The sequence below is a fragment of the Myotis nattereri genome (assembly GCF_964212035.1).
Source record: "Myotis nattereri genome assembly, chromosome: 15".
Lineage (NCBI taxonomy): Eukaryota > Metazoa > Chordata > Mammalia > Chiroptera > Vespertilionidae > Myotis > Myotis nattereri.
In genome coordinates, this window is record NC_138090.1 from 2,909,911 (window position 1) to 2,936,785 (window position 26,875).

At 52.3% G+C, this 26,875-nt stretch overlaps 1 protein-coding gene across 2 annotated transcripts; it reads right to left on the reverse strand.

Moving 5' to 3' along the window:
• Positions 1–278: 278 nt before the first annotated feature.
• BRD7 (bromodomain containing 7) lies at positions 279–20,541 on the reverse strand. 2 transcript variants are annotated; one of them, XM_081107441.1, is made up of 17 exons: positions 20,328–20,541; positions 19,745–19,953; positions 17,362–17,491; positions 16,994–17,051; positions 14,654–14,798; positions 11,713–11,823; positions 8,221–8,405; positions 7,260–7,383; positions 6,526–6,601; positions 4,515–4,622; positions 4,041–4,179; positions 3,518–3,629; positions 2,331–2,387; positions 1,380–1,494; positions 997–1,140; positions 731–874; positions 279–464 (listed from the first exon to the last, which is right to left on the reverse strand). In XM_081107441.1, the coding sequence occupies exons 1-17, from the start codon at positions 20,374–20,376 to the stop codon at positions 403–405; spliced, it is 1,968 nt and encodes a 655-aa protein (XP_080963567.1). In that variant the 5' UTR covers positions 20,377–20,541; the 3' UTR covers positions 279–402. The 2 variants fall into 2 exon arrangements, with proteins under 2 accessions (XP_080963567.1, XP_080963566.1); XM_081107440.1 differs by having other exon boundaries at positions 1,380–1,491; positions 20,328–20,540.
• Positions 20,542–26,875: the final 6,334 nt, after the last annotated feature.

Here is a 26,875-nt window from a genome sequence, read left to right on the forward strand (position 1 = left end):
GCAACAGGCCAGAGCCATGTGCCTTCCTCACAGGCGCCTTTAAATGGCCAGGTGCCACCTGATCGGGTAGGAAGGATGTGGTTCTAGTTTCTAACAGGGACCGCGGAACTGAGGGGCTGTAAGGATTTGGAGGACTTGCTTCCCCTAACGGATGGTCACGAAAGAGGCTGTTTTCTCCCTCACGTTATCAGAAAGATCAGGGATCACTGAGCTGACATGCATCGTCCAGTTCATTGTCCCAGGAGTCAGCTCTTACCCAACAGAAGGCCAGTCTCTGGAACATTACATTAATTGTTCCAAAGTTTAATTAAAAACACAATTTACAAATATTTAATATCTTCTGAAAAGCATTTCCAAATTAAGAATCAAAAAATATGTACATAATATATAATCAAATACCGGTCAGCTTTGACTCCCATCAGGGCCACACTCAGCAACATCCGTCTTTTTAGCTTCTTCAAAATCTGAAAGAAAAAAATGCCACTTAATTTAGCATATTTTCCTTTTTTGATGCAAAAAGGAACGTGACGGAAAGGCAGCGTCCAGAGGTGCTGGCCAGCCTTCCCACGGCACCGGGTAGACACGGGGCGTTACTGCCATCACTGCAGCTCTTTCTGCAATGTGGCAAGCCTTCAACTTGTAAAATGGAGAGAACGAAGTACTTTACACACTAGCAACTCCCAGGGGGAGCACCTGTCAAAGGCCCCGCCCTCCTGATGTGGGCACGCACCTCCTGTTAGATCCACCAGGCTGCTCCCCGCACCAGGGCGGGGCACGGAGATGCCCATCGCTTTCCGAACCCCGTACGTGCTGACGACGTCGCCAGGAGTTACTTGCTGTGCCAGTTCTTTAAGGTTATTGGTCACCTGTTCAGCTAGAAAAAAAACAAAACAAAACGAGAACTGTTCTAGGTCCTGAAATGTGGTTTCTTTAAAGAACAAGTGTATAAACGCAAAAACTGATACCCCTGGAGCTCCCACCCGCCAGGGGACCTACCGAGGTGCAGCTCTCTGTACGAGGGGCCCAGGAGGCAGATGGTGTTGGGCGGGGGCCTGGTGCTCAGGCGCTCGTTCTGGGCTTCCTGCAGCTCCCGGAGCAGCCGGGTGGTCTCATCCAGCTTCCTCTGGAACACCTCGGCCTCTGTGGGGACAGCACACACTGCAGAGGCTGTCCCGGGTTCCACCTGGAGCGGGAATCGGAGCCGTGTGCTCCGAGGCTCTGGGGGGTACTGATTAATCTCAAACGAGACCTCCACCACGAAGTGCTGCCCTGAGGCCTGCCCAGTGGCGGATGGTCGTTAGTGGTACCCTGGGGACCGCCAGTCTCGACTGCCGTGCCAGGCAGCGCTCCCATCAACCCCCCCAACCCCAGACACTCACCTTCAGAGTCAAACACTTCGACGGGAGCGCCCAAGTTCGCCACCACTTCCAGGGCCGCAAGCCTGTCCTGGCTGCTGGCGCCCACCCGCCCCGCTGGCTCCACTTCTGAGGCCTGCTGTGAAGAAAGAGGAATCACACGGGCTTCTAGGCCCCACCGTGCTGGAATAAGAAACCAGGAAGATGGCCCATCTGCAGCCCAGTTATTCCACCTGCTCACGTTGCAGCTATAACCTGATGTCGTTCCCCAAGCCTGGCACAGTGTCCACACACCCACGCTGCTCGGTAGGGTAACGGAGTGTCTGTGCAATCTGCATTTGTTTCACATGCCAGCGCTCAAAGCATAAAAGTGACAACTGCCTGGGACTGCGAGGTGGTGGAGACCGAGAGCCACGCCAGCCCGGGTCCGGCCACCTACCCTCCTGTAGGAGCTCTCGTACGCAGGTACTTCCTGGTCTCCTCCAGGCCCCACAGCCAGGGGCCGGCACGGCACGGGAGAAATAAACCCCAGAGAGAGTGGAGTTTAATCCTGGACTCACAAGCCTCAGTTCCTATAACCTCGGTGCTGCTGTTAGGAACAGGTCACCAGGTACACGTGACCCGAGGTGACGGTTCCACTTAGATGGTGGTGTCGCACTCCAAGCTCAACCCCTGAGCACCTGCTTTCTCCACCAGCACACGGGCTGCGGGTGTGGCCCTCACGCCCATCAGTCTCCTTACTGCTTCCCATTCCGGACTTCCTTCTGACACACGGCCTCGCTGGGCTCCCGCCCCGGGAAGGACACGTGTGCACACCACCCGCACCTGCACCTGCCTCTACTCGATCTCCCACCTGCAGGTGTCTGTCCCGCAGTGAAAGGGCTTACTTACACACTTCTTTACAAACAAAGCTTCATCACTTAGGCCTTTCAGCTTAGTCTCCATTTAAACACTTTTCATAAAGAACAGAATCACCTCTGTTTCCTTGGCTGCGTCGAGGGTCCTGCTCTGGCCTTCATCTTCAGGTGATGACTGTAGGATAGAGACAAACAACTGTCTATTCCAAGGTGCAGGCAAAGGCAAGTATCCCACAACAGGGAAACGGAAGGAGGCGGATTTGGGGAATAAAATGAATGAGATATAGTTACTGGCATTTTGAGAGAATTTGTGAGTCAAGGGCACCCCCTGCTAGTGACTTTGCGACGGGTAATTCTGGGCCTGATCCAAAAGCTGTGCACGTGCCCACGGTATGTGGTAAACAGCATCAGCGTCTAAGTGGCGTCTGTTTCACCAGCAGGTCAGTCTGGTGAGAAGCCAGGAGGAGCGCCAGGGCTGTCCTGTGCAGCAGGCGATTCTCAGACAGCAGAAGCTGCTGTGAATACACGCTGGAGACTGTCAGCTGCACAGCCCTAGTTCTCAGAACCACAGACAAACGCCTCAGGACTCAAACCAGTAACGATGTCATCTTCCTAATTACCAATTTTAAAAGATTATGAACAATGTGTCCTTATATATAGCCTTTCCTTATTTTCTAGAACTCTGAGAATACTAACAGTTGGCTCAAAGAGCAGAGAAACTGTAAATCAGAAACTGCCACATTGGCCATTCGATTTTAGCTCAAGGCTATTTGCCGACAGACAGAAAGGGCATCGGGAGACCAGCTCCCTCGGCCCCAGAAGGAACGCTTGCTGGTCCTCATCTCGGAGCCAAGCCCTAGGTTGTCCCAGCTCATGAACTCTGTCCAGCCGACCTGGACAGTTTACAGTGTTAGTAAGAGGGCGGCTAGGACGTGGCTTCCTTCGTTGCTGGAGGCTCCACCAGCTCTATCCCTGAGGAGGCAGCGAAGGGCATTCCCTCCCATTTCAGTCAGCGGTTCCCAGCAGCGAGCAGGGCTTCCCTTGTCAGGTGTCGGCACCGGCGACCGCTCTGCTGTGAACCCTCCTCATCCTGCAGGCCCAGGACCAGATGCCACCCTCTGCCTCGGATCCCGGTGCCCGCATCACCGTTTCCCTTCATTGTCCTCCGCCCGTGGTCCCCACCCGGGCCGGGCCGTTTTTCGGGAGTGGAGCACAGCTGTCACCCTGGTTAAGCCCATGGTTTCATAACACTGATGACTAATGCCGGACCAATGAGAAACCACCGTTCTCTGGGTGTATTCTTACCGTCTCCGACTCCTGCAGGCTTCTCGAATGCCCTCCTTTAGTCAGAACATCCAGTAAACTATCTGCCATGACGTATGGGTAATCTTGGCACGTGGCCAAAAACTCGTGGATGCTGAAAGAGAGCATGCCGGGACAGTCACTGCCACAGAATCATCTCCACGGGCTCAGTCTTCCTGTCACAGCCCACCGTTCCCACAGGTGGCTCACTGACACACCACGTGCCAGACTCACCACCTCGTCAACGCTGTTTACATACTCACCCGCGACCATTCATCATCGCGACAGAATGAAACGCTCGCTAACACAGGGAAACGAAATGCAAACCCAGCTCAGTGATGGAAGCCCTCGCTCAGCGGCGCGCTCCGTGCCCCTCCCCTAGCTCCCTGGGGCGAATGCCTCCCTCATGCCTTCCACACGTGTGAGCCTCGCAGTCACACCTCAAGCCGGACCCCACCCTTCAGATCCACGCCTCAGATCAGCTTTAGGAACACGCGGCCTTCAGAACCCCGGGCCGGAGACTCGCCTGAAATCGCTGGGAATGTCACAGTCGTCTTCCCCGTAGGCCGAGTAGATGAGATCAGAATCGTCCTTGCTGATGTTGGCAAACGTGGAGTCATAGTGCGGGGCGTACGAGCTGTAAGGCCCGTAGTCCAGGTAGAGCACTGTGGGTGGAGAGGAGAGACGTCAGCTCCTCTGGGACGTGGATGGCGGGCTGTGTGCTTGCTTTAGTAGCACCACTCCCTTCTAACTTCACTACTTCATCGACTGGCACACAAACCTAAGGCAGACGTTTCCCTCAAACAGATGCTTATGTAGTAGCAACACAAGTGAGTGTTTTCCCATAAAGGGGAGAGGAAATAAATAAAACTCACTTTGAAGACTAATACACGATTTTTCAGTCTCTTCTGAAGTTAGTAACGAATTAAAGTTGCAAAAATACCAGCAAAGAATGTACGAACAAGGCAGTAACGGTGACTGTCCCGAGCGGGCGCCTTACCCGGAGCTACTTTGTTCCTTTTATCCTCCTTGAACCCCTGCAGAGTGTTCACTCCAGACTGAAGCCGCCCAGTGGTCATGCCCAGCCTCACCGGGCAGTAGCCGGGCTCTGAAACAGAAGACGGGCACAGTAAGGCGGGGCTGTGGCGGCGGCAGGCGAGTGGCACTCTGTGCATCTGCGTGACTGGGAGAGATGGGGAGCCCTCACTACCTCCGATTTTAACATAAAACCTGAGCTTAGGAAGGCAGGCAGGCGGCCAGGACCCACACCCGGTCCTCCTAGCACACCCGACAGCTTCCTGGAATTCTTACAGTCGTGTTGCGTGATGCTGGAAAGAAAGATGGAGAAGTTGGGCCTTAAGATTATGATGGAAGCAAGCAACCCAGAAGGAAGAGACGCGGCCCGTTATGCCGGAGCCAGGCCAGGACCCCAGGACCTGACTGAGCAGAGGACTGAGCAGGGTGGTGCTGGGGAAGGCCGCGCCCATGGGCCGGCGCTCTCGCCTGGACTCGAGTCCTGGATTTTGTACCGAGACGGCCCTGCAGTAGCAGGTCCTGCGCAGCCCATCTGTCTACAGCACATCTCTCCTCCTCAGGAGGCAGCCCTGCGTTGGTGCCCCCCTGGGTGCGGCACCCCCACAGGGAGATGAAAGGGGGAAGCCAAGGGGCATCTTCTGTCTAACCAGGGAGTGGGCCCCGGGGGCACTGTGAGCATGAGGGGCCGCCAGCTCTGGCCAGTTGGCAGATGTCGACAGGGGGTGGAAACCGGGGGGACCTGCGAGGAGACCAGACCCCTGGCTACAGGGAAGGGAAGGGGCAGATCTCCCGGTGTCGCCTCCATCGCTAATGGCACCTCCTGGGGCAGCTTCACCACAGCTACCCTCAGAAGAGCCTCTGGACCAAGACCATATAAATTCCCACCACAAAACGTTCACCTGAAAGGAGATGAGTTTTGCTTCGAAAACGCAGCACCAGGTCCTCCCTCTGAGGGAAGGGCTTCCGGAAGCTTCCGCAGCAGAAAGCACGCCATGGAGACAGGCGCACCCTGACTGCAAGTGCCTCCCTGCTCCCTGCATGAAGGGGTCTCCCGTGCTTCCCCCCTCACCTCCTTGGGACCCACCTGAACATCACCCGGCGAAGGAAGCCCGCTCTGACCTGAGACCCTAGGGAGGCCGCCCTGCTCTGAGCCGGCACAGCGCGGGGACGAGCTGCCGCCTCCGCGGTAAGTGTTGGCGCCGCCTCCGCGCCCACAGAGCAGAGGGGAGAGCCTGGTCTCCTGTCCCCCCTATCCACCGGCCACCCCAGCTCCGACAGTGCCGCCCACGCTGGACAGTGAGCAGCAGCGACATCTCCCGAAGTACAGGAATTCCGTTGTATTCATTTTGGGACCCCCCAATGACCTCTCACAGTGGCAGTATGAAAACGGGTATTTATAAAATAAACTAACATCCTCACAATTGCGTATTACAGCACGTACTTCCCCTCAGATGAATGACAAAATGTTTTTATATCAAATTTCAAAATACTCCTTATACGATTTCCAGTAAAATATCATCTGAGAAAATAAAACAGGACTGAAGTTATAAAATGGGTTCTCGACCTTTCTAACTTCCCACCGGCCCAGGGAAAGCCGCCAACGGCCGCACTCCCTCCGTTCACTGCATCAGCAGAGTTATGATGTCAGAATCGGAGGGTTCTGAGACGCCTGGAGAAGTCACTGAGCCACCGACCACTCTACCAAGCAGGGCTAGGAGTGACTGCCTCACATTCTGCCTGTGTTAAAGGTGGGTCCGATATCCTAGGGCTTAGTGGTTTAAAGAAAACTTGATCTGTGTAATATTTTAGGATGAAGGAAAGGGGCCAGCTGTTAACAGGAAAAACACGATGTCTAGCCAGTTCTTTGCAGACAGTGATACGCTAGATGGGTCAACATTCAGGCCTGGTGCTGTATAACGGCACCAGGTTCTGCTCTCTGCCCACAGCAAGCTCTGGGGTCTATTCTCTGAACCCACCTCCTACAATGGGGTCCACAGGGTGCAGCAGTCCCAGCGTCGTCGTTCCGTCTGGCTTTCTTCTTTCAAATTCACACTGTAACGACCCAAAGTGTTCACACGGCATAAGCGGTTCTGTGTGTATCATACACGCACCACACCAGAAAGCCATGCTGCATCATACAGTACTGGTAGCTATCACGGAGCACGCAGACCCCATGCTCCTGTCTCCTACGCACAGGAGCTGAGGGCTGGACTAAGGATGGTTAGGGAAACACAGACTGAAAGGCTATGTGAAAGGGTCCTTAAGGCCACCCGGTTCTGCCTCTGCTGCTTAACACATTGTATGCAGGAAACGTATTTATACGTTTTACTTATACGTTTTACGTTGACTGGTAGTAGAGCGCGGGACACGTATTAAATAAGAGGAACTGAAGACCAGGAGGGGGGTGACCTCCCAAAGTCATATATGAATCCATCTGGTTTAAAACCAATGCGCCAAACAATACGATTCCAAAAGACCACAGTATAAACGTTTTCATAAACATAAAAGTAGTGGCTCATTTCCTGATGTTAGAAGGCGTTAAAAACCCAGTCAAAGAGGGCAAGGTTAATCATGTAACTGACAAACACCCACGGACTCCTCTGATCTGAGAGGTGCTGGGGCCTGAGGCAGATGTGGACCGAAAGCACACGGGACGTAAACGCGCGCTCAGACCACCGGTCAGCGGCTCCAAGGAGGCCCAGCTCGTCACCTGACTGTTCACCAGCCGCCGGGTCAGCTTGCCCCCGGACTCCCGCACGATGCGGTCGATCTGCTCCTGCTCTCTCTCTAAATTGTGGCTCTTCACTTTATCATCCAGCGTATCTTTGTCTTTCCTGAGAACACATGAATGTAAGTAAAAAGAAGGTAAGGTGAAAGCATTAAAGGGAATTCCAAACATGAAGACAGCTGAGGTGGAGACGTGCTGTCCCCTAATTAATGACGGGGAGGCCTGTGTGTGCAGGAAAGGCAACCCCAGACCGGGGCTAGCTCCCTCGTTTGGGCCCAGTGTTATTTGCCTTAAACGTTTTTCTCAGCACATGCACAAAAAATGAAATCCACCAAGAATATATTTTGAAGGGAGAGAAAATTTTTTTTTTAAAGATTGATTTTTTATAATGAACATTTAAAATTATAAATCATAGAAACAGAACTAAAACTTGTCGTAAGTTTACTTTCTTTGCATTGTGACAGCAGAAATCCCCAATTACTAATGAAAACCCTCTTCCGGGGTGCAGTGACGGGCTGGGCGGGGCAGGCCTGCCGCCGCTGCCGGCGGGGCCCTGGGGAGTCACTGCTCCCGGGTCCACACGACAGCCCCCCTTCAGGAAGCAGCTTCAGCTAAGCTGTGCTGAGGCTTACCCACGGTCTCAGCTCCTTTCTGGAACAGTCACGAAGACATTTCCCTCCACAAACAGTCCTACTTAAATAAACGCACTGACAGCAAGCCCCTGAGGGGAACTTGTGGGCTTTAAAACCAGTCTCGTAAGAAGACGCACTCAGAGCTGTTTTCCGAACTGTGCGGACAAGTCCACATGGTGCCTGGTGGGGACGGAGGTATCACACCCCGAGATGGACGTGCATGCCCACACCAGCCTGGCCCTGGCTCCCGCCGGCAGGCGCCGCAGCAGCACCCCCTCAGCCGCTTACTGTGACCCGCTAAGGCTCCTTACTTCTTGTTTTCCTTGTGGGGACTCTTGAAGGCTTGTGCTTCGGCCTCGCCCGCGTCCTCCCTCTCCGCTGGCCAGTGGCCGCTGTCCTCCCCGCCCTGCGCGGGGTCGGCCCTGTCCTTCTGCTTCCGACTCCTCTGCAAGTCGGCCATGAAGTCTATGCTCTGCTTCAGGCTCTGGATCCGCTCCTAAAGACATGCAAGGGCATCCTCAGTGCGCGCCTGTCACTCACCGTTAAAGCCACGCGCTGTTTCTCACAAGAGCTTGCATTTCTCTCGCGAGTAACCTGGGAGAACAAGTCAATGTAACCGCACCGAGTATTAGACTCAGGGCCCAGGACAACAGTCTATCCTTCCATTCAGACGACTTCACTTCCAACCTAAGAGAACGCTCTGTAACTTTACTGCATCATCAAATAGTTCACATAAAGGACAGAAGAGTAAAGACTTCTTTGCAGTATCGAATTTAAAACGCGGAATTTGTTTTAACAGCAGGTTAAAATGTTATATTGGGCAGAATGGCTTATGGCTTGCAGTTTAAGAATGCGCAGGTATTTAAGACCGACAGCCGTGAGCACAGGCCGTCGCCGAGCGCTGTGGCGTCAGGGCGGTCCCCAGCGGCCTGGCAAACAGCCTGCTGACTACGAGAGGGGCCAGCACAGCGGCCTTCACGGCACGCGTGACGTTCCTCCCACCTGAGACATCCTGCTTCTCCTGCGTTAAACGTGCTTACTTTCCCACTGCACTGACACGCTGTGAAGTCTGTGCTGTGGTTCAGGGCCTGAGGTTTCGGGAAGCTCTGTCCCTAGCGATGCCTCTGCCTCTGAACGCTGAGCCTGTCACTGGATGAAATATGGAGGGCCGTCTCCTGGGGGACGCAGAGCAACGGCAGGGAAGGCTTTACAGAACAGGAACTAGGAAGGACCGAGGTCATTCAAATAAGAACAATGAAGTCCAGAAACACGAAGTGACTCATCTAAGGTCAGAGAACCAGTGACGAGACCCGGCCTCCTGCTGCCCATGCCGGTACCAGAGGTGCCGCCTGGAAAAGCCTCAGGAAAGCAGACCTGTTGCATTTCTCAACTTCATTTTAAAGTAATCTTAAAACCACTCACCTAATAGATTGTACTGCAGACACAGACGTGAATAGAGAAAATAAAAGCCTCGTTAATGTATTATCTAGAGCAGGGGTCCTCAAACTGTTTAAACAGGGGGCCAGTTCACTGTCCCTCAGACCGTTGGAGGGCCGGACTATAGTTAAAAAAAAAACTGTGAACAAATTCCTATGCACACTGCACATACCTTATTTTGAGGCAAAAAAACAAAATGGGAACAAATACAATATTTGTATTTGCATGTGGCCCGCGGGCCGTAGTTTGAGGACCCCTGATTTAGAGGGGCAGGCCACAGAGCCAGGACAGGCCCTGATTAGTCCGATTCTATTGTGCTGCAAATAGTATTGTTTGTACTATATGCAGCACCTCATATTTATTTAGGTGATCAGGAGTTATTCTATGTATGCCCATTCTTTATAAAAATAACGTCTTCTAATCGTATTTGTAACTGAAAAAATAATGAAAGGCTGCTCTGCAATCTTTTTCCACCGAACATTTAAGCAATTATCTTTTAAGACACCATGCATGGGAGGGTGTGCTGGGCTCTCCTGGGAACACTGCTATGTGAGGAGTTTGCTCAGGTCTAAATTTAATCATGTAAAATCACTGTTGTAAGGGTCCCTCCCGTCTGGGGCGGAGAGAAGCCAACAGGAAGCTATCACACAGGATGGGCAGGGCTCCTCAACAGGAAGAGGTCTGAGAAAAAGGAAGGTAACAGAAAAGGGAAAGGGAGGAGAAACTTCATTTTCTGTGCCTCCAACCAACTCACCCCAGTAAACTCCAGGGGATACTGGACTCTTTCGCATGTTATATTAACTACATCATTCACCGACACTAAATGGTGGTAACAGTGGTGAGTCAACACGAATACACTTGCCTTGGATATGCTAGCCCTGTGAGTTACTTTCTCCTAGAAATCCATGTGCCTCGTTTGCAGTAAAGGCTGCAACTGACAGAAGCACTTTTCCTTCAAATGGGGTTAACAACAAGCATCGTGGGTTTTTAAACCTGGGACATGGCTCAGTTCCTTCCTCTGAGTCCTTCTGCCAAGACTGGGATAAACACTTTACATTCTCTTCCCTCTGCAAATTTTGCCAAAGATGGGTAACTGGCTGACATCACAGTTTCCTAAGTCTTTAGGAGAGGATGGGACTGATGTCTAAATATTAGGAGTGCAAGGATTAATTGTCAACCCAAATGTTTCTCTTTCCCTTGTGAAGTGGGTCCAAGAACCTTTCAGAGCCCAGCAGACACTCAGCCACGTGCACACCACGGCGGCTCTGTAACGCGGAACTGACACAGACGTGCCATCAAAGCTGAGAGAACACGAGCGGCCATGACTCACTCCTACTGTCCCTAACTCCTCTGGGCCTGAGCTCCAGCTTTTCTCCTTGCTATCTTATACCCACACATTTCTTCTTTGCACAGAAACCCTCTCCTCGCCTGCTCTTCTTGGTCAGTCTCCGCCCCACGCCAGGTCTCCTCTCGCGGCAGCATTCGCTGCGGGCGATGGTCTCGAAGGGCACAGGTCAAACCCCCCCTGGAGATGAGGACACGGACGCCCAGGGGCTCGGGTCCTGCCTGGGGCCCAGGAGTCAGTGGCAAGAGCTCCCACTAGACCCGCCCCCACTCCTGCTGTGGCGAGGCGCCCATTTCCCATCCCACTCGGAGCCGTGAGTACAACCTCCGAGAGGTGGCTCATCCTGGGAGCTCCCCTTCTCTCCCACAGCGATCGCCTCAATTCGCCCTTCACGGTCTGTCATCAGCCCTCGCTCCCAGACGACACCCACAGTTTCCTGCCGCTGTCTGCAGCACCGCTCTGCAGGCCGTGTGGTTACGCCGTCTGCGTCACACAGCTGAGGATGTGCCTGGGCCCCTGCCCACATTTCTGCCACCTCGAAGGCCTGTCCCAAACGGGAGGGACAGCTCCCATCAGGTGGCTTTGAGACAGTTGCCCCTTAGCGCTCATTTGTGTCTCTTTCTTGTCCCAGGAGTTCCTGTGCTGCCCGTCAGATCCCGTCCTGACAAAGGGAGGAGCACTTCCTCCCCCGGCTCCTCCCTCACCTAACCAGCCTCACCCTGGAACTCGGGCTGGTGTTTCTTAAACTGTAAGTACAAGTCCACCTGGTGAGGAGCCATTCCAGAGCCTCGTATAAGTAATTACAAGTGAGCACCAATACTTGTATCAAATCCAAACGAGAAACTTCCTGCTTTCATTTTCTTCTCTATATTATTCCAAAGTTTTATTGAATATTTCAACTTACATATGATCTGCCTAAACAATAAAACCAGTACTGAACCGGACCTGTATTACTATGACAAAAAACAAAGGAATACAACCTTTATAAAAATTCTTATTTATGACAAAGAAGTTTCTTTACCTGGCTAAGGATTTTCATTCCCGAGTGTAATAGCTTCTTGGCAGCTTTGTAATAAATGGTCTCTGGTTTGTTATAAATCATAGCATTAGTGCACATGAGCTTGAAGTGATCCTGCAGAGAGAACGTTAAGGGGGAAAACGCATTCAGACAAAACGAAGTGCGCTTCGTTCTTGATTTGAAATCGGACAGGCCTTCGAAAAATGAAAAGAAAGCAACATCCCGCCCTCTTCTTTCATGTTTACTGAAGAACATTCATAGCAACTTATTAAATTTTAAAACTCACAAGTACTGCTAATTTAAATATCCTACATTCTTTTCCAAATTTTTGAAACATTTCACAACTATATAAACTTTATATATCAAGATGAACATTTTAATCTTACGGGAAAAAAAGAAATTGAAGAAAATACTTCTATCACATATTTAATAGAATAATTTTAACTGAGTAGTTAATCTAATTAGAAATGTTATTCTTAGTTTAAAAAAATCTTAAGTTTCTATATATTTATTAAATTTTATTTCAGATCTTGACTGAAAACAGGGACCAGGGCTAAATTATCACATTATTTCCTACTAAATCCAAACTGAGCAAAAATGTTCCACTGCTTACACATTTTCTTTTACCTATTTGGATGCTATTATAAGCTAAACATAATTTGCAGAATGTTGCAAAATCATGACAATGTGAAATAAACTATACAACCTCAAAAAGCTGAAACATGTAAATGGAGGAGCCAAATGACCCCAAATTACATTTCTGATTGAAATTTCAAAGTACACAGATATGCCAGAGAAGCAATTCATGGGTAATTTTTACATCACATAAATGTGAGCGATTATGTCAAGCCCTTACTCAACTAAAATGATAAAAATCCAACAAAAAAGAATCTGATGCCCCCTAACAAACTCCTCCAAATCAAAAAAACATTCGAACGCCACTACTTAATAAAGTGATGACAGCTGAGAACAGTCAAATGGAACAAAAAGAGGTACTGAGCACTGTTTACCAGTTATGAGAAGACTGATTCTAGGGTCATAATAAAATGGTATTAAATTCAAAGTGGACGAAGTTCACGTGGACGCGGCCCCTGGCCCAGTCTCTAAGCAGCCAGGCTTTTGCTGGACCCTGCACCTCCAAGAGTGTGACGAAAGCCATGGGCCCACTCGTTCCTACAGCCTATGCGTGTGCATGCGCACACCGGAGCAGACCTTCTCATGTAATTTTAGCGGGTTCCCGGTCCCCCCAAGGCTACCCAAGGGACCCTAAGTGAAGAACCCTTGGACAGATATTCGGGAAAGCTCCCATTCCACTAAGAACTATTAAGTGTTTACTTGGGGGAAGGAGAGGCCGGTGAGGGGAGATACTCCATGGCCATTATTCACACAAAATGACACTGGGCTGGTCCCTGGCCCGAGGGCACTGGATTCTCCTCCTGGGCCCAGGCAGCCTGTGGGTCCCAAGGGCCTTCAGCACTGCCATGTGCTGGGCTTTCCTGGACCTCTGTGTCATGGCACTGGGTCATCTGAGACCTGAGTGACCCTTCTGCATACTTTTCACATAATTAAAAAAATCTTGAACAGCCTAATGAGCTGGATAAGCAAATAAATATTACTTTGGGTTGCTGGGGGAAAAAAAGGTAGTAATATAGAAAACTCTAAAGAGTTCAAAATACTTGTTCATTTTAATTATGATAAGCCTGAAGCATCTGCTCAAAAACACTTAGGGGCACACTGCTCTCCCCTGTCATCACAAGACAAAGATCAGAGGAAAACTGTTTACTATAAGAAAAAAAAACCCAAACTGTTAAGATTTTTTCCATTAAGCAATAATCAAGTCGGAAATATGCTGAAATAAACAGTTCTAGCCTAATTTTCACCAGATGAAAAGTTGGGGAAAGTTTCCATTTCTCTAAAGACACAAGAATGCAATTCCAGTTTTCCAGAGGACTGGGGTATTTATTATCTATCCATTCAAAATGGGAGGAAGACAGAATTCAATGCTGGTGTTATTCATAACTCTCAGCTGACTGACATGTGGATAAAAAAAATAATAAAATAAAATAAAGATATAGTTTACTGCCGGATTTTCCTCTTATAGCTGATTAGGTCAGATGCACACTACGATGCTTATGCAGAAAAAAATAAAGGCAAAATATATATCCAAACCAGTGTAATCTGTGGTGGTTTGGTACAAAGCTAATTTAAAACACACGTGGTTCCTTTTCGGATGAAGATTAAAAAGAAAAGTATCACCTCTCCAATCAACATATACCAAGATTATGTAAAGATGGAAAAGACTTCAACGATAACATTAGGCATGTACATCATTTTAGTGGCTTGTAGGTTCTTTACTTGCAAGTTTTTAATTTCCTTCATTTTAGAGTTGAAGGAAACATGCTCAACAAATACGGCCAAAGTGATCTGAGAGAGCAAGTGACTTTCATTAAACTAGTATTTCTGGACCAGCCAACTTATTCTTTACGTGAGAAGACATGCACACCTTAGATGTCTAGGAAAAGAAACGACTCAAATTCAATTTCATTAAAATATCAACTTCACCTGTACTGATCTGAAATTGAAAATCAATATCCTCTCATTTTAACAGTTGAGAAAATATACTGTGGAATATATGAAATTCAAAATTTTATGAAAATGCCCCAAATAATACAAGATAGCAGGTGGCTTATTTCATCTGCTTTTGTACCTCCAAGCTCAAAAATGTTTTCTAAGACAGAAATACACAAAGATTTTTGGATTTTAAAGTAAACTTAATTCTTTGCAAAATAAAAACTCAATTAGAACGATTCTAAATACCAGCCATGAAGGTTTCTACCAAGATTGTATATCTACAGGATCCAAGAGCTTGCCTCCCGAATGAATAAAGATGTGTTACTTTGTATGGGAACTGTTATTTGTCCCATCACAACACAAAGCTCGTTACCTTCAGTTCTTCTATGGACTGGTAGTCATTGTTCTTGATCTTTTCTTTCATGGTACTGAAATCCATTGGGTGTTTAATGATCATGGAGTAGCCAGGAGCAATAAAATCCGTCACAGGAAATGAGAAGAAAGCACTGGGGTCTTTTCTGTGAAAATAGAAAACAGGCAATTTCACTTCTACTACAAACACATCCACTGGCCCAAGAGCAGGGGCCAGAGGAAGCCGTTCAGGTGTAGAAAGAATCTGTAGCATGCTGACATGTTTTCCACCGAAAACTACAGGAATAATTGTAAAGACTAGTAACTATTTCATAACAAGGTGAAGATGTTTCACATAATAATTGTACTGTTGTAGAGAGTCTTTTAAAATATGCAGGTTAAATTAATTAGTAGTACCTCCTACACAGGGAAAAACGAAACAAACAAAAAAACCCCAGCCTAACTGAGCAATGTCTTGGCCTTTGGTGATTAGTACTATGTATTTTTATCCACCACAGGGAAAAGGCGGAAACGGTAACTGTGAATGCCTACCTGCCCTCTTCCATATGGTTTCTAACTATTGGCTTGGACTCTTGGTGGGCCACCATATTATTGCATCCCTGTGAGCATATGTATTTTGACTGCTATCGTGTGTTGTGTGTTGTGTTGTGTGTGTGTATGTGTAGGTGGGGGTGTGTTAAAAAAATGACATTAAAAAGGCCTCGTAATACCCTAAACTTGAGACAGTGTTTTCTATCACAGGCTCTCAACTCTCACTGGAGGAACTTTATAAAAACTCCAGCGGGCTAGGGGAGGTTTACCTCAGACCCAGGGCATTAAGAGTCACGTGAGGCCCTAGCCTGTTTGGCTCAGTGGATAGAGAGTCAGCCTGCGGACTGAGTGGTCCTGGGTTCGATTCCGGCCAAGGGCACATGCCTGGGTTGCGGGCTCAATCACCAGTGGGGGGCATGCAAGAGGCAGCTGATCAATGATTCTCTCTCATCATTGATGTTTTTCTCTCTCTCTCCCTCTTCCTTCCTCTCTGAAATCAATAAAGACATATATTTAAAAATAAAAAATTGCGTGAGGAAGGAGGGTGGGTCGGCACTGGTGTTTCTAAGGTTGAGTCCTGGTAACGGCACTGAAGCATTTGGCATTGGCATTTCCAGGACTGACAGGGTTGAGAACCATTGTTTTATATACTTAGGTCAGCAGAGTGGTTTTCCTCTGGAAATCTGGCATACTAAAATTTTCTGATTCTAAATCATCATGACAGTAAAAAATGGCTTCAGAACTAACAGCAGCAGTGACTATTAAAATGCATTGACCACGTCACCGGCCCGGTGGTAGATTGATGTACTTTACAGCTACCCGCACAAAGCCATCAGGAAGTGGTGCCCTCACTTAGAACGAGGACAGAGACTCAGGGCTCAAGTCATTTGTTCTAGGTCCTAAGTCTGACCAGAGAGAGTTAACATCTGCACCAGGTCTGCGTGACTCTGCCGTTGCTCTTCCCAGCACGCTGCCCACGCGAGGAGACCAACACCCGAGAATAAGCAGACACCCCTGTCCGGACCTTCCCCGTGCAGACGGTGCTGCCCACAGCGGTTACAGTGAGCGACACTCGCCGTCTGCGAGGCCTCTCAGAGAACATCGCCTCCACCCCGAGAGCAGCCATTGACACAGAGCCACGACCGAAGCGGTGCTCCCACACCCGTCCATTGCGTTCTGAGAGTGCATGCCCTGCACCTGCGAACCCTCTGCCAGGGACATGCCTTTTAGCTGAAAACTGAAATTCTGAGTATAGAGAAGTATCAGAACATTTTAATAAAGACTGACTTATTCTTTCCCCTTTTACAGACTTAACATGGGCTTAATCTAGATACTGAAATTTTCAGAACCAATTCCTGCATTTAAAAGTGGCACAAATCCTATTTATAGTATTCTGCCCCCTGCCCCAGGCTTAGTAATCGCTGAACTTTCACAGTATGATAAGCACTGCACAAATACACAGAAGGTATTTTTATCTATAAACCAAGTGGAAATATCTGTATTGTTTATTCCCGGTTTAAAGCTTGAACATCAGAAGTTACTTCAGATTAAAAAGAAATCTGCCATTAAGAATATTACGTAACACTCTTCCAGCTGCCAGTTCAAACAAGCTAAACGAGAACATCTAAAAGCCAGCCTCTTGGAGGGCTTCACTGCCAGGCAAAATATTTATCATCCACTTTAAAATCAAGTACGTTTGGATGCAGGCCACACAATGTGGCTTTAAATAATCAAAAATAGAAAAGTGTTTTGGATACTATCTTTCTCCTTTCAATGTCCACATTACAAAAGGACTGGAAAACCCATTTACCTCTGCAACTGTCTCATCAGTTGATTCAAAGCTTCTTGAAGGGGCGTCTGTTCTACTTCTAAAGCAAAGAAGAAAAGAAAAGAGCACTTTAAAAAGGAAGATTCTACAGAGTACTGTTTAGCTTATTTCCTTTCTATATGACTTATTCATACCCATCATTAAACACCTCACACAGAAACTCCATTTCCCTTATAAGTAAGTATGAATTCAAAACTGCAGCTAGTTTAAAGGTTGTATGCATCAGAGAGGTAAGAAAACTTAAAAATTCCATTAAAAGGCTTCCAAACTTTAACTTGAAAGCTAGAAACCCCGTGCTTCCCCTGGCTGTGTCAGCCTCGTCACGCAGGACAGTTCCCCGTTACTCGGACCTTCCTGTTTGGCTACAGAGCTCGACAGAGGCTTCTCCGGGGGCAGGTCCAGTCTCGCAGGCGCCTGGCACTGGAGGTCTTTTTCTGCCTCATTCTCCACACGGTCCCGGTCGCGCCTCTTTCTTTCCTCCTAAACGGAACAAAGGGAGGTAATGCAGAAATAGCTCAGAATACCTTTAAACGAAATCATCTTAATTTCAGTGGAAAAAAATAAGACGCCACTGAAAATTCTTTTAAAAAATCTTCATGTATTTTGCTGCCATCTACTGGAAAAGGAGAAAATAACATGTTCACAAAGGGAAGAAAAGTGCTTTGACAGTATAGGCCAGAAATAACCACTTAGAAAACAACACTGTCCTAAAAGCAAGATAACATACCCAGGAATAAATCTAATAAAAACACCTAATACATTTTGGGAAAAAGTATGAAATATTACTGAAAGAACACTGTGGAAGACCCGAATAAAGGAAATATACCATGCTCGTGACAATCAATTCTCTCCAGAGTTATCTATAAATGAAATATAATGCCAACCCAAACTGGAAGATGGGATTTTTCATGGAATCTGACAAGCCAAGCATATAACTTATCTTGCAGGTCAAAATCAAGAGCCGTCACAACAGTTCTGAAAAAGGTGACCATGAGAGAGTCTGACCAGGTACGCAGCCCCTGTACAGAGTGACAGTAATGAAGACAACGTGGTCTGACATAGGGACAGACACACCGACCGAGAACAGACTGCGGACCCAGAAACAGACCCACGCGCACAGCGAGTCTGGGTGTCACAGAGGTGGCATCATTGGGAATAAAGACAACCAGTCGTCTGCACGGAAAAGAAAAACAAATATAGTCTCTACCTCATACCAGACACAACAGTAAACCCCAGGATAGCAGACTGAAATGTACAAAGCAAACCTTTAAAACTTCAGAGAAAAGAATCTTTATGACTCAAGAGTAGAAAAAACTTTTCTTCCCCATAAACAAGCTGAAAGGCCAGCTACCGGCAGAGATAAGTACCTGCAACACACACACCTCCAAGTCTTAGCACAGATTACATGAAGAACACCTACAAAAGGCAAAAAACCCAACGGAAAATGGGTGGAGAGCATCGTAGCTAATTCCCAGAAGAAACCGGAAATGTCAGGAAATTCGCGAAGCTCCCTCGACCTCTAGGAGTGATACATGTAAACACCAGAAGGATTCCACCTCTCTCATCAGCAAAAGCTAAGGTGTCTGTACATGGCAGGTGTTGATGAACATGAAGAGAAATGGGGCTCATGCCGTGCGGACGGGTGAGCACAGGGCGCAGCCACCAGCTGAACCAGGAGCAGGACCGAGGACAGGAAGGCCGGAGAGGCCTCCACCGGCTCCAAACCCTCCCACCCCGGGGCGCGCACCCCGAGACACTTCCCTTCACAGCGCACACTCGGCCCTGACAGCACAGGAGGGGGTGCGCTCCTACGTGGACTTTCTTCCGTAAATGCCTCCTGCCTCCCACCTCCTGCCGGGAGCCCGGGCGGGGAGGGCTGAGTGGATGCACTGATCTACGCCGTTTTACACAGGGGATGTGAGCGCCTTTGGAAGCTGGTATCCTGGGGGGGCGTCCTGGAACCAATCCCCCCTGGACACCGGGGACAACTCAAGTTTCTGGGGAGTCAGGCTGCATGCAGGTTTTCGACTGCACGGGGCGGGGCGGGGGGGGGGGGGGGGAGTCAGCGCCCCTAACTCCTGTGTCGTTCAAGGGCCAATGTCCACAAGAATATTTACTGCAGTTCTGGCCGAAACAGTAAGAAAGATAGAAACAGCCCAATGCCCGCTCCAGGGGGACAGACCACGGCGTCCCGGCTTATCGACGCGGCGGCAGGTGAGCGTCCCCGGAGGGACGGGGCGTGATCGCGATTTCGCTCAGCGTGCACCCCAAGGTGGCAGGGGCTTCCTCTCCATCTACTAACCGCCAACGGTTTAGAAAATGCTTATTTTCACTCCTGGTGTCCTGTCCCCGAAAGATCTCAACCCAGTTTTCTCTCCGACAGACGCAAACGCTGTTTGAAAGGGTGGGAGCCTCCCGTTCAGCGCGCGTGGCCTGGGGAGGACCTTTATTTCGGAACCACAGGGGTGGACCTGGGCGGATCCCATTCGCTGCCGGACGGAGTCCCGCCCACCTGGTCCCGGGGCCCCGCAGGTGGGCGGGCGGCTCCCTCCCCTGGTGCGAGCGCAGCTGGAGCCTAAACCATCCCCCGGAGCGGCGGCCGGTGCTCCCACTCGGCCCCGCGCCGCCTCGCCACGGGGCGGCCTTTAAAGAGGCGCAGGGCCCGGCTCCGGGCCCATTGGGGGCGGGAGGCGGCGGCGGAGGCACGGCCGGTGCGAGGTTGGCCGCACTCACCTTCACGCGCCGGCGCTTCCGGCCCTTCTCCTCGCCGGGCCCCTGCTTCTCGCCCTTCTTCCGCTTCTTCCGCTTCCGGTCGCGGTGCTTGTCGTGCTCGCTCTTGTCTTCGAAGAGGCTGGAGTCGTGCCCCGAGCTGCCGGTGGAGAGCTCGGTGACCTCGCTGCCGCCCACCTTGAGGACCAGCTTCAGGGGCTTCTCCACATACTCTGGGGGGCGGGGGGGAGAGGCCGGTTCACGGAGGCTGCGGGGCCCGGCGGGCAGGCCCACCGTGCAGGGGCCGCGGGGCGGGCGGCGCTGGGTCCGCAGGGGGCGCCCCGAAGCACCTGTTGAATGACGGGCGCTCGCCCCGTGGGTGCCCGAACGCCGCCCTCCGCGCCCCGCCGGGGCCAGGGGTCCCGTGGCCGCCCCGCCCCCGCCCGTCGGGTCTGCGCCGCGCCCCCGTCGCGGGTCCGGGCCTGCCCGGGGAGAGGCGCGGCCCGGCCTCCTCGGGCGCTCGAGGAAGGGGAGTCGAAGGCGCGAAGAGCCGCCGGAGCGGCCGCGGCCCGCCGGCCCCCGCCCCGCCCCGCCGCCCTCTCCTCACCCTCGTAGAGGTGTTTGTCCGACTTGTGCTTCTTGTGCTTCTTGCCCATGTCCGTCCGGGCCCCGGTGCCCGCCCCCCGCGCCAGGCCCAGGCCGTGCGCCGCCGCTTCCGGTCCGGGCCAGGCGAGCGGAGGGCGGGAGCGGGGCCCGCGAGACCCAGCGCCGCGAGGCAGGGGGACGGCGGGCGCCGGCGGCGCGAGGCCCCTCACGGAGACGCGGCGAACGAGACGCGGCCGCGGCGCGAGAGCGGCGGCGGGTCGGCGAGCGGCCAGCGCGGAGGCGGGAGAGAGGGCCCGCGGCGCACGCGGGGAGCGGCCGGCGGCGCGTGGCGGCCCCTGGCGGCTGGAGGGGGCGCTGCAGCCTGCGGGCCGGGGGGCGGAGTCCGGGCTGGGGGCGGGGCCACTGCCCCGAATCTTCCCTTTCTTGTGTCTCTCTCCCTCTCTCCCCTCTCCACCTCTCTCCGTTCTCTGTCTCTCTCTTGTCTCTTTCCCTCCCTCCCTCCAAATCTCTGTTTCTCTGTCTTTTTCTTTCCCTCGCTGCATATTTTCCTTCCTTTCTCTCTCTCTTGCCTCCTGTCTCTGTCCTCCTTCCTCCCCCTGTCTCTTCGCTCCCTCCCTCCCTCCCCTTTTCCTTCCTCTGATTTTTCTTTTCATCGTCCTTCCTCCCTCCCTCCCATCCCACTTCCCCTTATTTCTGTCCCCGTTGAACAATGTTTTTGGAGCCCTGTACTGATGCCAGACCCAGCACAGCCAGCTCACTGGTAACGGAGGGACTCTTGTTAGGTTTGATGGAGCAATTGAGTTGATAGCCTTCCCCCGGAGAACTGGCTTCTCAGGTCATTTCACTATGGACATTCCCTTTGCTGAGACCACTTTTCACTTGTGGTGACCACATTCCGTTCTCTCCCCTCCAGGTCTGCATAAAGAAGTCTCCGCCCAGAAAAAAATCCCAACAAAAGTCCTTTAAAAGCCGCCGACTCCCCTCACTGGGTGCTGGAGCCATCCAGGCTCAGCCACCTGGTGTGCGGATGATCAAATAAATTCGTGATCCCTCACCACTCTGGCCTCGTGCATTCCTCCTTGGGCGACCTAGCAATTCTAATAGTAAAAATCGCAGGTGCTGATATGGAAAGGCCTCCACGTATGGGGTGAAGCTTGGTTTCCACCATTGGCTTTAGCCCCTTTTGCTCTAAGGCAGTGGTTCTCAACCTTCTGGCCCTTTAAATACAGTTCCTCATGTTGTGACCCAACCATAACATTATTTTCGTTGCTACTTCATAACTGTCATGTTCCTACTGTTCTGAATCGTCATGTAAATATCTGAGATGCAGGACGGTCTTAGGCGACCCCTGTGAAAGGGTCTTCGACCGCCAAAGGGGTCGCGACCCACAGGTTGAGAACCGCTGCTCTAAGGAGAACCGCTATGCCCGCTGCCCTGTGGGTCTGGCCTCCGTGGTGACACGCCTTGCTCCCGGCCGAACCCGAGTGTACCTGTCTGTTCTCCCAGGGCAGGGTCTGGTCTTGTCCCCTTGGCATCCACAGCCCGCACAGTGGATGTGCCCCTGGCGCTAGCTTACTCTCTGTGCCTTTTCTTCCCTCCCATGACCCTGGGATGGAGGAAGAGGGTCTGGTTAACAGTCACATTGCAGAGGGAGTAATTCCCTCCCCCTCCACAGGTCCTGTCTAGGGCTCCCCCCCCCCCCCGCCACCCCTCCCCCAAGGCTCACAGCTTGGGAAAATGAGTAAGAGCAGGAAGTAGAAAACACTTCGCAGAAAAAGTTCCTGGGAGATAGAAACCCTACCTCGTCTCACGTTCTATTCCCAGCTCCAGGACGGTGCCCGGCACATCACAGGCACACAGCGTGCCAACTGAACCGGACCCCGCTGTGTGGGTCCGACTCTACAAGGACCCCTCCGGGTTCCTGCCTGCTGGGATTTATGTGCTAGAGACCTGCTCCTACCAACAGAACATGGCAAAGGTGAGGAGCTTTTGGGTTACCCGAGAGTGCGACTTCTGTCTTGCTAGCCACCTCTGTTGCCCTCTTGGCTTGCGGCTGTGACGGTGCGGTTTGCAAGGAGCCGGGCAGCCTCCAGCCACGCTGGGCTCAGCACAGTCGCTTGGAAGTACGTGTTGGGTGAAGGAATGAATAATTGCTACTGTTTTGTTAAGGATTCCTTCTCTCCTGAGGGTCTTTTTGGTTGAGGACGGAGACAGGAAGTGACAGGTGGCCTCCTGAAGAGTCGGAGGAGGAGGAGGAGGAGGAGGAGGAGGAGGAAGAGAGAGCCGCTGGGGAAGGCTGCCCCCCACCACCCTGGGGTGTGTGGCGCTCCCAGGAAATGGCCTCTGGCCGCTCTCAGGCCCAGGCCTCTCAGGAGAGGCCCGGGGCCCAGGCAGGGGCCGGCCAGACTCCTGACCCTGAGCCAGGCTCCCAGCACCGCTGCGCCTGCGGACCTCAGCGCCCCAATGGGCACCTGGCCGACGGGGCAGTTCTGGGGGAGCCCGGCGGGGACCCCTCACAGCTATCCCCTCATGGCTGACAGAGGGAAGAGGCTTCCTGGTGGCTGACCCCGTGGCCCAGGCAGACTAAAGGCCGTGAACATCAGGGGCCCGAGACGCTCACCTCTGCCCGTCTGGGCTCCTCAGAGCCCCACTGGGCGAGGCCCCCCCAAGGCGAGTTTTTCTTGGGCGACTTTCTTCTTGTCTTTGTCTGAACCTCACTTTTCCCCTCTGGGGAATGGGCAGAACCAGCCCTGCGCGGCCTGTGCGGTTGGCGCGAGGGCCAGGGAAGGGAGGAGCGGAGTGTGAAGGAGCAGGAGGGAGTGGGAGAGGGTACTCTGGGGTGCCTGCCCTGTGTCCCCGGGGGGCAGGGCGGGGCGGGGGGGGGAGAGGTGGCATTTCCAGAGCCCAGGCCCCGGTGGCTGTAACAGGTGCCCCAGTCTGGCAGCATGGACCGGCCAACCTGGCGCCAGCATGTGTGTGTGCTGGGGGCCGAGGCTGGCTCCCTGGGCAGCTCTGGGGATGCAGCGGCCTGAGGCGATTCTCTGTGACAGCCTGTTGACAAGGCAGCTTCCAGGGTTGCTCAGGGTCGCAGGGGGAGCTGCCCCAGCCGCCTGCCTCTGCGTGAGCAAAAGGCAGCAGATGGCGGCTGTCCATGTGGGGGTCTGGGCTGCCTCTGCCCTCGTGGCCTCGGCGCTGCTTGCTGGAGGGCAGCGAGTCCAGCACAGTGCCCACTGCTGACAACCTCAGAAGTCGCTGGGACTCAGATTCTGCCGAGACAAAGATAAACCTGTAGTCCTCGATCCGATGGGCAAGGGGAAGCACAAGGACTGCCTCCCTCCCTCCCTGCCTCCCTCCCTCCCTCCCTGCCTCCCTGCCTCCCTGCCTCCCTCCCTCCCTCCCTCCATCAGTTTTGTCCTCCATCAGTTTTGTTGAGTGCCTATCTTGTGCCAGGCACTGTGCTAGGCACAGGTGTTCAGATGTGGGAGAGGAATTGTAAAGAGAAAGTGAAAAGGAGTGAGCGCGTGGATGTTGGTAGGATGCAAGTGATGTGCTGTGTGGTATGTGTGCACATGTGCATGCGTGTCCTGCTTCTTGGCAGGACTCATCGCATAGGCTCCAAGGTCAGGAGATACCGTTCAGCCTCGTCTACTAGGAAAGAAAAAGCCTGGGATCAGAGGTCTCAGCTCCCTCTCTCATCTCTCTCTCCCTCTTCCCCACCCCCCTCTCTCTGTCTTGGGAACCCTGTGTCTCTTTCCCCTCCTCCTCCTCCTTCCTTTGCTCTACATGGCTCAATGTGATCACCAGTCCACAATCCACAGTCTACTCAACCGCCATACATGAGCTTGCTTTAGCCATGTCCTACGCCTTGTCCAATCAGCTGTGGCCTTGGTGCTGGGGGCGGGGCCTTGCAGAGGATGGCCCATGAAATATCCCCAATAGCTCTACCTGCTGCAGGTGCCAGCTCCTAGAGCCTCAGGAAGGATGGCGTCTAGGAGGGGAGATAACAAAGATGATAAGAGCCAACAGTGACTGAGCACCTCTTTAAATCAGGCGGGGGACACACATGCCCTCTTTTTCTTTTTAATATATTTTTTTTATTGATTTTTACAGAGTGGAAGAGAGAGGGATAGAGAGTTAGAAACATCGATGAGAGAGAAACATCGACCAGCTGCCTCCTGCACACCCCCTATTGGGGATGTGCCCACAACCCAGGTACATGCCCTTGACCGGAATTGAACCTGGGACCTTTCAGTCTGCAGGCCGACTCTCTATCCACTGAGCCAAACCGGTTAGGGCTTTTTAAAAAAATATATATTTTTATTGATTTCAGAGAGGAAGGGAGAGGGAGAGAGGGAGAAACATCAATGATGAGAGCGAATCATTGATTGGCTGCCTCCTGCACGCCCCCTAATGGGGATCGAGCCCACAATCCAGGCATGTGCCCTTGACTGGAATCGAACCTGGGACCCTTCAGTCCGCAGGCCGATGCTCTATCCACTGAGCCAAACCAGCTAGGGCGCCCTCTTTTATACTGAAATGTTATCAACGTATATAACATGTGCGAAAGTCTTAAGTGTAGGGCTCAAGGCGTGTATTACTTCTTTGAATTCTCACAGCAACCCCATGGTAGGGGATAGGATTCTTACCGTCTCCAATGCGCAGGTCTGAAAACCGGCTCAGCGAAGTCCACCCACTCCTCGAAGGAGGGGACTGGGATTCGAACCCAGGCAGCGCAGCTCTAGAATTTGAGCCCATGAGCACAGCTGTGTACCGTTCGTGCCCCCCAGTCAGCTTCGGGGCTGGTGCAGCCTGTGGACCCAGCAGCGACAGGGAGACAGACCCAGTGGCTTTCATCTCCAAAGTGCGTGGAATGTCAGTGGGAAGGACTCCAGTCTGGCGCTGCCCTCTGACCCCCTCCCGGCCGCTTGGTGTCTCCTCTGCGTGTCCCCGGGCAGCCCGGCCGCAGCTGCAGGCGGCCTCCGGGAACCGAGCTGCGTTATGATGTGCAGATGGTGTTTCCGCCGGGCCCCACGCTTTTCATGTCGGTGGCCTCCGGGATCTCGGCCAGCCCAGATGTCCCTGATCATGAGAAAGCCTCCCTCCCCTGGCAAGGCTGGCAGGCGATGCCAGGGCCGGGGGCCTCGGGCCAGCGCTGGCTTGGCTCCTCTGGTGAGGGGGCCGGGCCGGAGGCACGGAGGCTCGGATGCTGTGTCATTTGTGTCCAGCCCTGCGGTGCGTCTGCAGAGCCAGGGATATCGCTTCCGCGTCTGCAGACAGAGACACTGCGCAGCGAGGTTTTCAAAGGGCCCCGGGATTGATCTCTTTTTTCCATCCGTGTTGTTTTATCTGACGCGCGAGCTATCTGTGGGCACAGACGGCCTCGCCCGTCAGAGGCGGTGCCCTCCTGTGACAGGAACAATCTCACCCCATCAGTGACAGGCTGGGCCACGCGCAGGAGCCACGTGTCTCCCCCATCAGACAGGGAATTCTACGGCCAGCGGTACATGTGTCTTTCCCATCAGACTAAGAGTCAACAGTATCGGGGGGGAATGCAGCTCTGCCCTCTGCTCTCAGACTTGGAGTTCCTGGGGTCAGGCCACTTGCACTTGAACTTTGCAGACCTGCCCTTGGCTCACCTGCCTGGGACGGGTGTGGACAGTGTCAGCCACAGCAGGTGCTGGAGGTCCACGGGCGAGGAAGAGCAACCGGAGCATTAGGGGCACCTGGACCTGCTGTAGAACCCGGCTTCTGACTCAGGCGTAGCTCCTTCACAGTAGCTCAGTGGTGATGAATGAATGAATGAATGAATGAATGAATAGCTGGTTCCTGCCCTTGAGAAGCTCACATTCTGTTAGGGAAGGAGTGAAATTCGCTTCTCTTAAGTGTCTCTACGTGTTGGACATAATTGTAGGCTCCTGATGTATATTACCTTATAAGTTTCTCCCCCCCCAAATTTATTGATGGGGAACTGGGGGCTCAGAGAGAACAAAATGACATGTCCAAGGTCTCACAGCTGGTGAATAAGGGAGCAGGGATTTGCACTGAGGTCCTTTGATTTCCAGATGTTTACTCTTCCTGGAAAAATTATCGTCATTTAATTTCAGACCTACCCAAGGCAGGTGTGCCTGATATGGCATGCGAACCGAGGGAGAAGGAAAGTTAGAAATGTTTTAAAGGAGTGACTTGGAGATGGGTTTTGCAGGATGAGTAGGAGTTCACCAGGCAGAGAAAATGGTTAGAAAAGGAGGGTTGGTGAGCAGCTGCCGCTCCCATGTGCTGCTCTGTGGCCCTGCCTCTCTGGGAGCCGGACTTCCTGCCCCCCGCGGGGAGGACGCACAGCGGGAGGCCTAACCTCATGCTGGCACATCCCGCCGAGATGCCAGGAGGTCTCCGCGGTGGGCCTCCCACTCTGGGCCAGCTGCGCTTCTAGGAGGAAGGCAGGGTGGTGGGGCCAGCTGTGACGAGGAGCTCCCTCTCTGGGCCCCCGAAAGGGTCAGGGCAGCGAAGGAGGAGCTGGAACCCTGCCTGGTCCTGCCAGGGCCAGCGGGA

What these genes read in the sequence shown, in the direction of transcription:
- BRD7 (XM_081107441.1), bottom strand. Translation starts at nt 20,376, where the DNA reads ATGGGCAAGAAGCACAAGAAGCACAAGTCGGACAAACACCTCTACGAG. An exon ending in CCCCACAAGGAAAACAAGAA is followed by an intron (nt 7,384 to 8,220) that starts GTAAGGAGCCTT and finishes ATGTGTTCTCAG; the next exon opens with GAAAGACAAAGATACGCTGG. An exon ending in ACGCAGCCAAGGAAACAGAG is followed by an intron (nt 1,495 to 2,330) that starts GTGATTCTGTTC and finishes CTTTCTTCACAG; the next exon opens with CAGGCCTCAGAAGTGGAGCC.